General features: G+C 44.6%; 1 protein-coding gene across 1 annotated transcript; it reads right to left on the bottom strand.

The window, feature by feature from the left end:
* Positions 1 to 1,400: 1,400 nt before the first annotated feature.
* On the bottom strand, positions 1,401 to 15,469 carry LOC147098518 (nodal-like). The gene is made up of 3 exons (XM_085970313.1): positions 14,868 to 15,469; positions 9,141 to 9,946; positions 1,401 to 1,986 (listed from the first exon to the last, which is right to left on the bottom strand). The coding sequence occupies exons 1-3, from the start codon at positions 15,289 to 15,291 to the stop codon at positions 1,834 to 1,836; spliced, it is 1,383 nt and encodes a 460-aa protein (XP_085826439.1). The 5' UTR covers positions 15,292 to 15,469; the 3' UTR covers positions 1,401 to 1,833.
* Between the last annotated feature and the right edge of the window lie 241 nt (positions 15,470 to 15,710).

Here is a 15,710-nt window from a genome sequence, read left to right on the forward strand (position 1 = left end):
GCAGCAGATTCCTGGAGACTCCAGAGGTGTTGGCAACCCTGGAGAGCCCCGCCCCCTCTGACGCAGACTGAGGGAGCCCCGCCCACTGACGCAGACTGAGGGAGCCCCGCCCCCTCTGACGCAGACTGAGGGAGCCCCGCCCACTGACGCAGACTGAGGGAGCCCCGCCCCCTCTGACGCAGACTGAGGGAGCCCCGCCCACTGACGCAGACTGAGGGAGCCCCGCCCCCTCTGACGCAGACTGAGGGAGCCCCGCCCACTGACGCAGACTGAGGGAGCCCCGCCCACTGACGCAGACTGAGGGAGCCCCGCCCACTCTGACGCAGACTGGGAGCCCCGCCCCCTCTGACGCAGACTGCGGAAGCCCCGCCCACTCTGACGCATACTGGGAGCCCCGCCCACATGCAGACTGAGGGAGCCCCGCCCCCTCTGACGCATGACTGGGAGCGCCGCCCCCTCTGATGCAGACTGAGGGAGCCCCGCCCCCTCTGACGCAGACTGGGAGCCCCGCCCACTGTGCGTTGCTCATTCACGGTAGGGGAGGATTAGTGTTCCTGGTAACCAGGATCCAGCTGCCCTTTGCTGCGAACACTCGGCTCTCCTGGGGCCCTATTTGGGGCCTGGAGACCTTCCTTGGTCCGATTGACCCTCTCGAGACATCCTATCGGCGCTCGGTTCGCCCCCAACCTCCCCCCGCTATTGCGGATAGGCAGTATTCTGCCGCGCGGAGCACTCTGGGTGAGGGCGGCCGCCATCAGCTCCTGAGCGGAGAGTCTGGCACAGCCCGGGGACCCCGGTTTCCAACACCTGGCCTTGCGCCGCACCAAGCTGTAGAATCACTTTGGAACACCTCGTAATCCGTTTCTCCACAGGCCCCCACATTCTGCGAGCATTGGAGGCACGGCACCCAGTTACAGGCACAACAGACGCCGATAGCTCGCTCAGAATGCAACCGGTTTGGCAACTACTTGTTGGAGCTGTTACCAAGAAAGCGGCTTTAACTCCGAGTTAAAGAACTGATTCATAATGAATAAAAAATTTCAAGTTCAACTATGTTCTGTGCTGAGTTTAGGCGAGTTTAACCCGAGTGGCCTCTGTGTCCTGGGGTAGGGCTTTTCATCTCGGAGGCATCACAGATGAAGAAACTCTTATGTATATACATACACACATGCAAACTTTCCAGCAAGACCCACTGGTTATTAGGGTGGTGCCCCTGATTGATTCCTTTCTCCTTTCTACCTCAGGAGCACAGAGACCACTCGGGCTAACTCAGCACAGAACATGAAATCTTGTATTCTTTATGCTGCTTTTACCACCAGAGATATTGGAGAAAATGTACAGTTTATAAAAGAAAATTGAATACACAAAGCTTAAGGGAACAATGCAAGAATCAATACAGTTGATAAGCACTTTATATAAATAGATACTTTGCTGATTGTACAGCCATATTAAGCAAGAGCTATAAAACTATAACCAGATAACATCTTCAATTTTTGTAACTGTTTGTCCCCTCCCTGTCTTCCTCACCTCATTTCCCCTGGAGGCATGGATTCCTTCCTGGGACATAGTACCACTGCCATTGGACACCCTCTGGTGGCTATTTGACTGCTGGAACCATCACAGCTCAGTTCAAACCTGTCCACGTACTTGTACTTCCAGCAGAGTTCACTCTGCTTGACTCCTCCCACCCTCCCCCCAGGCCTGGTTGACAGGACGTTCCACGTGGGAGGCATCACAGCAGAGCCAACTCTTCATCACACCCAGCCACTCGATCGCGCCATCACTGCCCAGGCTGATTTCTTAACACTTGTGAAGTGAAAGCAGGTAAGTTGGTCAGCGACAGCCGCACTCTTGTACCACCATGTTCTCGTGGTGACGCAACACCACCTCACCCTTTTCAATGTACAGCATGCTCATTGGATTCATTTTGACGGGGACACAGCAAGGGGAAGGCACCAGTGTGGGATGATGGAATTTGAGCAAACTCTGAAAAATGAAAAAAAGTACAGTTGGTACAAAATCCTTAAAACTCAGGTTATATTAAGTGTTACTTGAGGTTCATCTTCCATATCAAGCTTTACTTCTCCGGTGTTCATCCTGTATCTCTGCTCTCCTGAAGGCACAGCTCTATGAGTAGCAGCAGCCATTTTGCATGTATGAACCAGAGCAGAGTTTTGACAGGATATTTGACTGTGGGAATCATCACAACTTAGCCTAAACCTGTCCACACACACGTACTTACAGCAGAGATCACCCTGGACAACTTCTTCCCACCCCTTTTCCAGCTCAAGTGCACTCCCATAACTGAGCTGGCTGATTTTTGACTAACTCAACTCAGAGCAGGGATTAGAAGCCAAGATGCCCAGCACTGTTCCTTAACAGTGTTATGTTGCTGTTGAGGTTACCCAGTCATTAATACTGGAGAATGAAGCACTTTTACATTTCAGCATCCTGTATCTGCATCAAAGCACTCCCAGGTTAGGAGTGACATGGATAAATGGAGAGTAATTCCCAATAATGTGTCTCAGCAACAATCCCTGATGAGCACAACAACAACTTGTATTTATATAGCACCTTTAACATAGTAAATCGTCTCAAATCTCTTCACAGGAGTGTTATAAGACAAAAATTTGACACCAAGACACATAAGAAGAAATTAGGGCAGATGATCAAAAGCTTGGTCAAACAGGTAGGTTTTAAGGAGCTTCTTAAAGGAGGAAAGAGAGGTAGCGAGGTGGAGAGGTTTAGGGAGGGAATTCCAGAGCTTAGGGCCTCGGCAGCTGAAGGCACGGCCACCGATGGTTCTGCGATTATAATCAGGGATGATCAAGAGAGCAGAATTTGAGGAGCGCAGATATCTCGGGGGGGGGGGGGGGGGGGTGTTGTGGGGCTGAAGGAGATTACAGAGACGGAAGGGCATGGAGGGATTTGAAAACAAGGATGAGAATTTTGAAATCGAGGTCAGCGAGCTCGGGAGAAGGGCGAACGGGACTTGGTGCGGGTTAGAATACGGGCAGCAGAGCTCAAGTTTATAGAGGGTGGAAGATGAGAGGCCAGCCAGGAGGGCATTGGAATAATTGAATCTGGAGGTAACAAAAGCATGGATGAGGGTGAAGGGTGAAAAATTGGGGCTTTTTTCGACTGGACCAGAGAAGGTTCAGGGGGAATCTAATAGAGGTTTTCACAGTTATGAAGGGTTGAGAGGGGCAGTAGCAAAAGATTGCTCCCACTGTTTGGCAAATCACTAACAAAGAGGCACAAACTCAGCATTATCACTAGAGAGAAGGGGGATGTTAGAAGATATTTTTCTCAGAGGGTTAGAACATGGATTGCATTACCACAAGTGGCTGCTGAGGCAGAGACGATAACATAATTTAAAAAAGAATCGGATAAACATTTGAAAAGAAAGAATGTAAAAGGATGTGGGGAAAGGGGTGGGAAAATAGGATTAGAGCAGAAAGCTGCAGTCGAAGAGCTAGCACGGGCACAGGTGCAATGGGCTGAATGGCCTCCTGTGTGCAATCTCTATGATTCGTTGGAAGGCTCCCCGAAAGATTGAATTAGGATAATGCTGCCAGACCTGCTTAATGATGAAGTAAAGTACAATCAATCCACACAAAAAGGTACACAAGCATGCAGGGTTATAACATGTCCCTGTACTGCGCCAACACCACCTGGGGCAAGTGAGCAGCTGCGATTAACAATTGGAGGAAATCAGAACTCCACATGTGCACAGTCCTGGGGGGTGCATCAATATGCAAAAAGAGCAGGGGGGGGGGGATAGGACTAAGCGGATAGCTCTAGCAAAGAGTCTACACAGGCACGATAGGCCGAATGGCTTCCTTCTGTGCTGCATGATTCTCTAATTCTAATATCGACATAGGATTACATAGAAATTACAGCACAAAAACAGGTCATTTGGCCCACTGGTCTATGCCAGTGTTTATGCTCCACATGAGCCTCGTCTCACCCTACTTCATCTCACCCTATCAACATATCCTTCTATTCCATTCTCCCTCATGTGTTTATCTAGCTTCCTCTTAAATGCATCTCTGCTATTCGCCTCAACTACTCCATGTAGTAGGAAGTTCCACATTCTCACCTTCTCTGGGTAAAGAAGTTTCTCCTGAATTTTTTATTGGATTTATTAGTGACTACCTTACATTTATGACCCCTAGCTTTGGACTCCCCCACAAGCGGAAACATTTTCTCTGCGTCTATCCTAGCAAATCCCTTCATAATTTTAAAGACCTCTATTAGGCCAGCTCTCAACCTTCTCGTTTCTACATAAAAGAGACCCAGCCTGTTCAGTCTTTCCTGATAGGTATCACATACCAGGTTATTTAACGATCAGGAAGGACAGGCAGGAAGGAAGGGGAGGTGGGGTGGCTATGTTAATAAAGGAAGGAATCACTGTAATACAGAGAAATGATATTGGGTCAAAAGATCAGGATAATGAAACAGTTTGGGTGGAGGTAAGGAATAATAAGGGGAAAAAAACTAGTGGGCGTAGTCTATAGGCCTCCGAACTGTGGCAACTCTGTTGGATGGAGTATCAATCAGGATAAACATAATTTAATAGGGCAAACTCAGCATGGTTTCATGAAGGGGAAGTCATGTTTAACAAATTTGCTTGAGTTTTTTCAGGAAGTAACATACAGGGTGGATAAAGGGGAACCAGTGGACGTAGTGTATTTAGACTTCCAAAAGGCATTTGACAAGGTGCCACACAAAAGATTATTGCTCAAGATAAAAAATCACGGGATTGGGGGTAATATTCTGGCGTGGGTGGAGGATTGGCTCTCTAACAGAAAGCAGAGAGTTGGGATAAATGGTTCGTTCTCAGATTGGCAACCAGTAACTAGTGGTGTTCCGCAGGGGTCAGTGCTGGGTCCCCAACTCTTTACAATCTATATTAACGATTTGGAGGAGGGGACCGAGTGTAACATTTCAAAGTTTGCAGATGATACAAAGATGGGACGGAATGTAGTGAGTGAGGAGGACATAAAAAACCTGCAAAGGGACATAGACAGGCTAAGTAAGTGGGCAGAGATTTGGCAGATGGAATACAATACTGGAAAGTGTGAGGTTATGCACTTTGGCAGGAAAAATCATAGAGCAAGTTATTATCTTAATGGCAAGAAACTGGAAAGTACTGTAGTACAAAGGGATCTGGGGGTCCTGGTGCACGAAACTCAAAAAGTTAGTATGCAGGTGCAGCAAGTGATTAAGAAGGCCAATGGAATGTTGGTTTTTATTGCTAGGGGGTTGGAATATAAAAACAGGGAGGTATTGCTGCAGTTGTACAAGGTATTGGTGAGGCCGCACCTGGAATACTGCATACAGTTTTGGTGTCCATACTTAAGAAAAGACATACTTGCTCTCGAGTCAGTACAAAGAAGGTTCACTCGGTTAATCCTGGGGATGAGGGGGTGGTCATATGAGGAGAGGTTGAGTAGATTGGGACTCTACTCATTGGAGTTCAGAAGAATGAGAGGCGATCTTATTGAAACATATAAGATTGTGAAGGGGCTTGATCGGGTGGATGCGGTGAGGATGTTCCCAATGATGGGTGAAACTAGAACTAGGGGGCATAATCTTAAAATAAGGGGCTGCTCATTCAAAACTGAGATGAGGAGAAACTTCTTCACTCAGAGGGTGGTAGGTTTGTGGAATTTGCTGCCCCAGAAAGCTGTGGAAGCTACATCATTAAATAAATTTAAAACAGAAATAGATAGTTTCCTAGAAGTAAAGGGAATAAAGGGTTACGGGGAGCGGGCAGGAAATTGGACATGAGTCTGGGTTCGGAATGGTCATGGCCCTGTGGGTAGTGGAGCGGGCCCAGGGGCCGTGTAGCCTTGTTCTGCTCCTACTGTGTTCTAATTCTGTTAGATTTCAGGAGATGGTTTTATTCCTGTTCCTGGCTGGGGTGGAGATCGCCTTTACAGAAGGTAAGTACTGTAGAAAATATAGGGACAGAGTGATCTCCTGGAAGAATTTCGATCGCCTAGATGGGTCGGAGAGGAATTTCCCAGATTTTTTTCTCCCAAATTGGCCATTGGGTCTTTATCTGGTTTTTCGCCTCTCCCGGGAGATCACATGGGTTCAGGTGGATGCAGAGTGATAGAAGATTTGAGGTTAGGATCAGATCAGCCATGATCTTATTGAATGGTGGAGCAGGCTCGAGGGGCCGATTGGCCTACTCCTGCTCCTATTTCTTATGTTCTTATGAAATAGTTGAGGCTTGTAATAAGGGAACATCTATAATTATGGGGGATTTTAACTATCATATTAATTGGACAAATCAAATTGGGCAGGGCTGCCTTGAGGATGAGTTCATTGAGTGTATTAGGGATGGGTTTCTTGAGCAGTATGTAACTGAACCGACCAGGGGGCAAGCAACCTTAGATCTGGTCCTGTGTAACGAGACAGGATTAATTAAAAATGTCCGAGTAAAGGATCCCCTTGGAATGAGTGACCATAACATGGTTGAATTCCATATTCAATTAGAGGGTGAGAAGGTTGGATGTCAAACAAGCGTGCTAAGCTTGAATAAAGGAGACTATGAAGGTATGAGAGCGGAATTGAGTAGAGTGGATTGGGAAAATAGATTAAAGGGTAAGACGACATGATCAGTGGTGTACATTTAAGGAGTTATTTTACAACTTCCAAAAAATATATATTCCACTGAGAAGAAAAGGGTGTAAAAGAAAAGACAGCCATCTGTGGCTAAGTAAAGAAATTAAAAATAGTATTCGACTAAAAACAAGGGCATATAAGGTAGCCAAATCTAGTGGGAGGATAGAGGATTGGGAAAACTTTAAAAGACAGCAAAAAATAACAAAAAGATTGATTAAGAAAGGGAAGATAGATTATGAAAGTAAATTAGCAAAAAATATAAAAACAGATAGTAAGAGTTTTTATAGTTATATAAAAAGAAAAAGGGTGGCTAAAGTAAATGTTGGTCCCTTAGAGGATGAGACCGGGAAATTAATGGTGGGAAATATGGAGATGGCAAAAACACTGAATGAATATTTTACATCAGTCTTTACAGTAGAAGACACTAAGAATATCCCAACACTGGACAAACAGGGGGCTAAAGGGGGGGAGGAGCTAAACACGATCAAAATCACTAAGGAAGTGGTACTCGGTAAAATAATGGGACTCAAGGCGGATAAATCACCTGGACCTGATGGCTTACATCCTAGGGTCTTGAGGGAAGTGGCGGTAGGGATTGTGGATGCATTGGTAATAATTTTCCAAAACTCCCTGGACTCGGCAAAGGTCCCAGCAGACTGGAAAACTGCTAATGTAACACCCTTATTTAAAAAGGGCAGTAGACAGAAGGCTGGAAACTATAGACCGGTTAGCCTAACATCTGTGGTAGGTAAAATTTTGGAGTCTATTATTAAGGAGACAGTAACAGGACATTTGGATAACCATAAATTAATAGGACAAAGTCAGCATGGTTTTATGAAGGGGAAGTCATGTTTGACAAATTTGCTGGAGTTCTCTGAGGAAGTAACATATAGGGTGGATAAAGGGGAACCAGTGGACGTAGTGTATTTAGACTTCCAAAAGGCATTTGACAAGGTGCCACACAAAAGATTATTGCTTAAGATAAAAAAAATCACGGGATTGGGGGTAATATTCTGGCATGGATAGAGGATTGGCTATCTAACAGAAGGCAGAGAGTTGGGATAAATGGTTCATTCTCAGACTGGCAATCAGTAACTAGTGGTGTTCCGCAGGGGTCAGTGCTGGGTCCCCAACTCTTTACAATCTATATTAACGATTTGGAGGAGGGGACCGAGTGTAACATATCAAAGTTTGCAGATGATACTAAGATGGGAGGGAAAGTAGTGAGTGAGGAGGACATAAAAAACCTGCAAGGGGACATAGACAGGCTAAGTAAGTGGGCAGAGATTTGGCAGATGGAATACAATACTGGAAAGTGTGAGGTTATGCACTTTGGCAGGAAAAATCGTAGAGCAAGTTATTATCTTAATGGCAAGAAACTGGAAAGTACTGAAGTACAAAGGGATCTGGGGGTCCTGGTGTGCGAAACTCAAAAGGTTAGTATGCAGGTGCAGCAAGTGATTAAGAAGGCCAATGGAATGTTGGCTTTCATTGCTAGGGGGATAGAATATAAAAATAGGGAGGTATTGCTTCAGTTGTACAAGGTATTGGTGAGACCGCACCTGGAATACTGCGTACAGTTTTGGTGTCCATACTTAAGAAAGGACATACTTGCTCTCGAGTCAGTACAAAGAAGGTTCACTCGGTTAATCCCGGGGATGAGGGGCTGGACATATGAGGAGAGGTTGAGTAGATTGGGACTCTACTCATTGGAGTTCAGAAGAATGAGAGGCGATCTTATTGAAACATAAGATTGTGAAGGGGTTGGATCGGGTGGATGTGGGGAAGATGTTCCCGATGATGGGTGAAACTAGAACTAGGGGGCATAGTCTTAGAATAAGGGGCTGCTCTTTCAAAACTGAGCTAAGGAGGAACTACTTCACTCAGAGGGTGGTAGGTCCATGGAATACGCTGCCCCAAAAAGCTGTAGAAGCTACATCATTACATAAATTTAAAACAGAAATAGACAGTTTCCTAGAAGTAAAGGGAATTAAGGGTTACGGGGAGCGGGCAGGAATTTGGACATGAGTCTAGGTTCGGATCGGTCATGGCCCTGTGGGTAGCGGAGCGGGCCCAGGGGGCGTGTAGCCTGATCCTGCTCCTATTTCGTGTGTCTAATTCTGTTAGATTCAGGAGATGGTTCTGTGATAGTGGATTGGCAGTTAGGATCAGATCAGCCATGATCTTATTGAATGGCGGAGCAGGCTCGAGGGGCCGATTGGCTTACTCCTGCTCCTATTTCGTATGTTCTTATGTTCTCTCAGTCCTGGTATCACCTCTCAGTCCTGGTATCACCTTGTAAAACTGTTTTGCACTCTCCAGTGCCTTATCCTTTTTAATTATGGAAACCAGAACTGTGCACAGTACTCCAAGTGTGGTCTAACCGAGGTTGAAGTTCTACTACAGTTGATGGTTACAGTAAACTCTTTTTTCAATTATTAAAAGCAGCATTAAAAGGCAAGAGGTGGGTGTTTGTCGTGGGATGACATTAAGGACCCTACCTGCATGTAAGCATGGTTGGTGGGTCTGGCATCCTCCCCAGACGGAGACGGACACTCTCCCTCACAGCGGAAGGCGTTGTAGATCTTCGGGAAGATGACCCAGGCACCCCAGCCGATCTTCCCAAATTTAATCTCAAACTTGATCCTCCGGCACCGGGTCGAGTTGTTGCTCTTCTTCTGGTGGCGGGGGTGCCGGGACCCGGAGGCTCCGCTGCGCTCAGTCCGGCCTCCGCCTCTGCCGCGGGCGCTCTTTGGCCGCCGTCCCGCCTTCCTGTTGTGTTTTGGCCGGCGACCCTTTCTCTTTCGGGGCTTCCGCACTCGCTTGGAGCCTTTGGCGTCTTTCAGAAGCGAGGAGCTCTCCAAGCAACTCTGCTCGGGTCTCCGGGTGAAGACCAGCAGCAGCGCCGGCTCCTTGCTGGCAGGCTTGCCCTGGGTGCTGGTGTCGGGGAGGGACCTCTTCCTCCTGCAGGCTGGGTTCTCCGGCTGCTGGAGCCCAGCAAGCCTGCCCTTCTCACCGGACTTATTGCGGTTGATCCAGTGCCTCATGATGTCGGTAACGTTGTAAACGGCGCAGTCTGCCGCGTCCTCCAGCACGGAATCAGGAGGGAAGGAGCCCAGGAAAAGCTGGTCCTGGCAGGTAGCGGGTCCACATGTGTATTCAGATCGGTGGTGAATCTCCAGGAGGGAGCAGGACTCTGCGAAGGCGGGCAGGCTGATCCTCAACTCGGCAAATTGAAGCTTCTCGTTGCGGGCTAGTGTGGACATGTCAAAAGTGACAATCCACCGACTCCCATTGTGACGGAAACCTAGGAACAGGAGAGCAACAGCAGGGATTAATCAATAGAGTATGGAAGCACCATGGATAGTTTAGTGACGAAACGCCCTGCCCAGTGTGATACTGAGCCAAACAGAGCAGGGTGTTCCTGGGTTCAATCCCTGATCTCCTTTGAGGCCATGGGTAGGGTTTACAATTGGTCTTGGTAGCCCTGGGCTATGGAGGAGTGGGTATCAGCCAGGATTCCCACTCCTGATCACCACCCAGTGACTCCTGCTGGGATGTGTGGATGTGTTGAGTGACTGAGGATAGGATTAGTTTGGACGTGATTCCTCTAGTGGTCCAATATCTTGCTAACACACACTGTCTAGAATGAAGAGTGGGTGAGGTCCCAGCACCTGTGGAGACCCAACGTAAGTCAGCACCTTCTGGAGAGGAAGGGAAGGTGCCGGATAGGTTGACACAGAAGGTATAGCTGAGGCAGCATGGTACCAGCAGGGTGATCCCAAGGAAATATTAGCAAAAACCGTCGATGTACCATTGGACCCAGTATTACACTGCAGCTATCATGCTTCAAATTTCAGAAATAGATAAGAAAATACCGTTAGAAGTTTAAAAAAATATCTGAATGTGACAATATAAAAAAAAAATGAAGTCCCAAACACTGTCCCCTTTCTGTCAATTATTTCCCCTTTCTCTGCTAAAGCCAGTCACTCCTTGATTAGGTATAGGTTCCAGGGGCACCAATGGCCAAGACACCGAGGAGAACTCCCCCGCTCTTCTTCGAATATGCCATGGGATCTCTTACGTCCACCTAAGGACACAGAGTTGGTGGCCCCAGCATGCCCAACAGTTTCTGTTTTAAAAAGGGCAGGTTGAAGATGGTAGGGATGGAAATTCAACTCGAGCGGCAGCGCATCAGCCGCCCGATATTCAGTTCTGTTGAAGTCAATGGAGCTGAATATCGGGCCGGGCGTATAACAGGTGGCCGATACCATACCGCTCTCGGCGGCTCTCTCGGCCAGAGTTTGAGTTGGAGAACGATCCCTGCCGTACCTACATCAACTCCCAGTGTATAAACATGAGGCTTCACCTTAATCAGCTGCAGCACATCCACAGTTTAATCTGGGAGAGGAGAGAAATACTGGCAAAAATGTGTTGAGAAAATCGGGCAAATAAATTCAATGATAGCTGTTCCTGATTTTAGACTAGGCAGCGCAATGATAACAGCTACTGATCGGGTTGGGAGTGGTGTCACAATTCCTTTTATTGAGGAGAATGTGAGTGAGGGACCCTCTCCCTGCAATGTCGAAACTTGAAATTCCTCTTTGAACAAAAAAAATTGGACAGTGCTTATATCTGTCTAATTTTGATATTATGGAAGGGCAGTGTGTTAACTTGGTCTTTCTGAGAATCTGACTCCATTCGTCCAATAATTATTACAATGATTTTTTTTCCGGGGTGGGGGGGCGGTGTAAAAACAAGTTTAATCTAATATCTATCTATCTATCTATCTATTCTCTCTATCTATTCTCTCTATCTATCCATCTAGCTATCTCTATCTATCTATCTATTCTCTCTATCTATTCTCTATCTATCTATCTATTCTCTCTGTCTATCTATTCTCTATCTATCTATCTATCTATCTATTCTCTCTATCTATCTATCTAGCTATCTCTATCTATATATTCTCTCTCTATCTATCTATCTATCTCTATCTATCTATCTATTCTCTCTATCTATCTATCTAGCTATCTCTATCTATATATTCTCTCTCTATCTATCTATCTAACTATCTATCTATCTATCTCTCTCTATCTATCTATCTATTCTCTATCTATTCTCTCTATCTATCTATTCTCTCTCTATCTATCTATCTATCTATCTATTCTCTCTATCTATCTATTCTCTATCTATCTATCTATTCTCTCTATCTATCTATCTATCTATTCTCTATCTATCTATCTAGCTATCTCTATCTATATATTCTCTCTCTATCTATCTATTCTCTATCTATCTATTTTCACTATCCTCTCTCTCTCTATCTATCTATCTATCTATCTATCTATTCTCTCTATCTATTCTCTCTCTATCTATCTATTCTCTCTATCTATCTATTCTCTCTCTATCTATCTATCTATCTCTATCTATCTATTCTCTCTATCTGTCTATTCTCTATCTGTCTATTCTCTATCTATCTATCTATTCTCTCTCTCTATCTACCTAGCTATCTCTATCTATCTATCTATTCTCTCTATCTATCTATCTATCTATATCTATCTATCTATTCTCTCTATCTATATATTCTCTCTCTCTCTATCTATCTATTCTCTCTATCTATTCCAATTCCAATTCCAATTCAAATGCTTTATTGGCATGAAAGTTTACAGAGAACCATATTGCCAAAGCTTACATAGCAAAAAGGTACAGTTTTCCAACATATTCTCTCTATCTATCTATTCTCTCTCTCTATCTATCTATCTCTATCTATTCTCTCTATCTATCTATTCTCTCTCTCTCTATCTATCTATCTGTCTGTCTATCTATCTCTATCTATCTATTCTCTCTAGCTATCTATTCTCTCTATCTATCTATTCTATCTATTTATCTATCTATCTATCTCTATCTATCTATTCTCTCTATCTATCTATTCTCTCTAGCTATCTATTCTCTCTCTATCTATTCTCTCTATCTATCTATTCTATCTATCTATCTATCTATCTATTCTCTCTATCTATCTATTCTCTCTATCTATCTATCTCTCTCTCTCTCTCTATCTATCTATCTATCTATTCTCTCTCAATCTATTCTCTCTCTCTATCTATCTAGCTATCTAGCTATCTAACTCTATCTATCTATCTATCTATCTATCTATCTATCTCTATCTATCTATTCTCTCTATCTATCTATCTCTATCTAACTCTATCTATCTATCTCTCTCTCTCTCTCTCTATCTATCTATCTATCTATCTATTCTCTCTCTATCTATTCTCTCTCTCTATCTATCTAGCTATCTAGCTATCTAACTCTATCTATCTATCTATCTATCTATTCTCTCTCTATCTCTATCTATCTGTCTGTCTATCTATCTCTCTCTCTATCTATCTATCTATTCTCTCTCTATCTATTCTCTCTCTCTCTCTCTCTATCTATCTAGCTATCTAACTCTATCTATCTATCTATCTATCTATCTCTATCTATCTATTCTCTCTATCTATCTATCTCTATCTAACTCTATCTATCTATCTATCTAGCTCTCTCTCTCTCTATCTATCTATCTATCTATCTATTCTCTCTCTATCTATTCTCTCTCTCTATCTATCTAGCTATCTAACTCTATCTATCTATCTATCTATCTAGCTATCTATTCTCTCTATCTATCTATCTCTATCTATCTGTCTATCTCTCTATCTATCTATCTATTCTCTCTCTATCTATTCTCTCTCTCTCTCTCTCTATCTATCTAGCTATCTATCTATCTATCTATCTATCTATCTCTCTATCTACACATGCAGTACCGAAAGGCCAGGAAATTACAAACACAAAGAATAAACACTTGGGACCCCTCCTTCAAGAGAACACTTGCCTAAAACTTGAATATTCAGTGTCTTGGGGCTGCACCATCTGTGGAGTTACAGCTAGTGAACACAGAAAAACAATTGAGAGCAGTCAGTTTTATCTCCATCACTATTGGGGAGCTTTCCCAACAAGCATAGGGCAGCAGGTGATTTCATTTTCACTATTTAAAATTTCTCTTATCATTTACTGCCACTGTTTGCACAGATTAAGCCATTAATCGAACCATGCAAACACCAGGAAAAACCTTACAGGGATTAACATAAAAGCCAGGGTCAGAGAGTTGCTGTTGCCTATTTTCCGCAATAACACCCAGACATTTGAAGATATTGGGTGCATTGTGTACAGCATTATAAAATAAATGGTTGCAGCTAATATAAGCAGTTAGATAATGTCCTTTTTATTATATGACCTAAGTTTGCCTCCTGTCTAGAGGGAGTGACCTCAGTACATTCTCTCTCTCCACCCTCTCATCACTTTTGCCACAGGTGCTGGTCTGACAGTTAGTGGGGTGCCAATTCTTGAATAAGAGGTCGCCCTGCACTCATTTTCCTGAAACCAGCCCCCTTACCAAACCACAGTCCCCATCGGTCAAATAGCCCGCCAACACTCATGCGAGAGGAATGGCCACATGGAGGGGAGTGGGTTGGAGGGACTGGGACAATCCTTCAGGAGAGAAAATTGGATAAATAATTGCATTCTTCAAGTTTATGAAACGCCAGCGGTGATATATGATGGGAAACGCTCGCTCTAACAAACCACACCATAAAAAGTGACCATCTTTTATATTTACAGATGTTAGACCAGCTGTGGAGCATTTTCTATTTTTTTTTTACATTTTTTCAGATCTTCAGCATTTTGCAGTCTTGTTAACAGTGACCACACTTCAAAAGTATTTCACTGGCTGTAAAGCTCTTTGGGACGTACCGAGGTCGTGAAAGGCGCTATAGAAACGCAAGTTCTTTCTATAATTACAGCATGAAAACAGCGCTTTTCCTTTTAAGAATTTAATACGGAGAAAAATGAAAAAGATTTGGAATGAGAAACCAATCTCATTGTGTGTGAGAGAGTGTGCACTAGAATGTGGATTGGGGGATGTCAATCCCTGGGATAACTTGTCTACAATCCACTCCTGGGAGCAGACAGCTGGAGCAAGTATTACATTGCAATCCAGACCCTCTGACACGCCTTGATCCTCTGGGCAATCCCTGTTCAAAGGCATCAAACCCTGAATGTGGATTGAACCAGATTGGCTGTGTCTGGGAGAGAGATTTGAGAGAACCAGCGGCCACATCAAAACAGACTGCAAACCGAAACCAACACACGCGCGCACATATCAAACTATAGAATCAAACTGTATAGCAGAAATACGTTACTTTTTGCGACCAGGCTCCGCACGGTGTCCGCCTCTGATACCACGGGCCGTTCGTGGGATGAGAGGCCAGTGTAATTGCCCGAGTTGTAACTGCGGTACAGGTTGATCATGTGGGAGGGGAGGTTCAGGCTGATGTTTCTGGCCTCCAGGCGCTGGATGAAGGCTGCTACCTCCCTTAGGGTCGGCGGGGGGCCGGGTTTGGTTTCCAGCACACGCCAAGTCCAGTTGCCGGTTGGGTTCCCCTGGACCAGTGAGATGAAGACTAGGGCCATCAGCAGCGCTGCGCTTGGGAACTGCATGTCGACTGAGATAAGTGACAGCTCGCTGTGTGTGTGCGCCCCTTTATATACAACCCTCCCAATGCATATTAACCCCCACACGGTCCCAGACAGATCGAAAGTCATTATTTTGCTAATGTTGCCCATTCATGACCAATATGACAGGTAGTAATTAGTTTTGCAAGACAACAGAAATTGTACTTGTAATCTCTATTTTTTTATACAATGTTCGGGTTTCCAATTGTCAAATTATTCAGTGTTACTGGGCAGTTTCGATGTTTATTTTAATGAGACTTTAGATGTGTCGAAGTGATAGACTCGAGGCGAAGCTGATGCACAAGATTCTTGTATATACACCAAAATTAAAATTGAAAGGACTTAACCGAGCAATTTACAGCCATTCGGAAAAAACCCAACCCGAGGTGACATGAAAGCACATTGCGTGACCTGCTCCTCTTATATTGCATTACGGCGGGATATCACTTCAAACTCTGATCAGCCCTGTTGGAAATCCGTCACTATCGTTATGCATTGATTGTTGGTTTTGATCAATGGAAATGTAACAC

This window comes from Somniosus microcephalus, chromosome 29 (assembly GCF_052327205.1).
Source record: "Somniosus microcephalus isolate GS21.2 chromosome 29, FLI_Smic_1.0, whole genome shotgun sequence".
In the NCBI taxonomy this organism is placed as follows: Eukaryota; Metazoa; Chordata; class Chondrichthyes; order Squaliformes; family Somniosidae; genus Somniosus; species Somniosus microcephalus.

Excerpts from the sequence above, each read along its gene's own strand:
- LOC147098518 (XM_085970313.1), bottom strand. The coding sequence starts at position 15,291 with ATGGGCAACATTAGCAAAATAATGACTTTCGATCTGTCTGGGACCGTG. Across the intron at positions 9,947-14,867 it reads GCGGAGCCTGGTCGCAAAAA|GTTTCCGTCACAATGGGAGT; the intron begins GTAACGTATTTC and ends TCCTGTTCCTAG. Across the intron at positions 1,987-9,140 it reads CCAACCATGCTTACATGCAG|AGTTTGCTCAAATTCCATCA; the intron begins GTAGGGTCCTTA and ends TTCATTTTTCAG.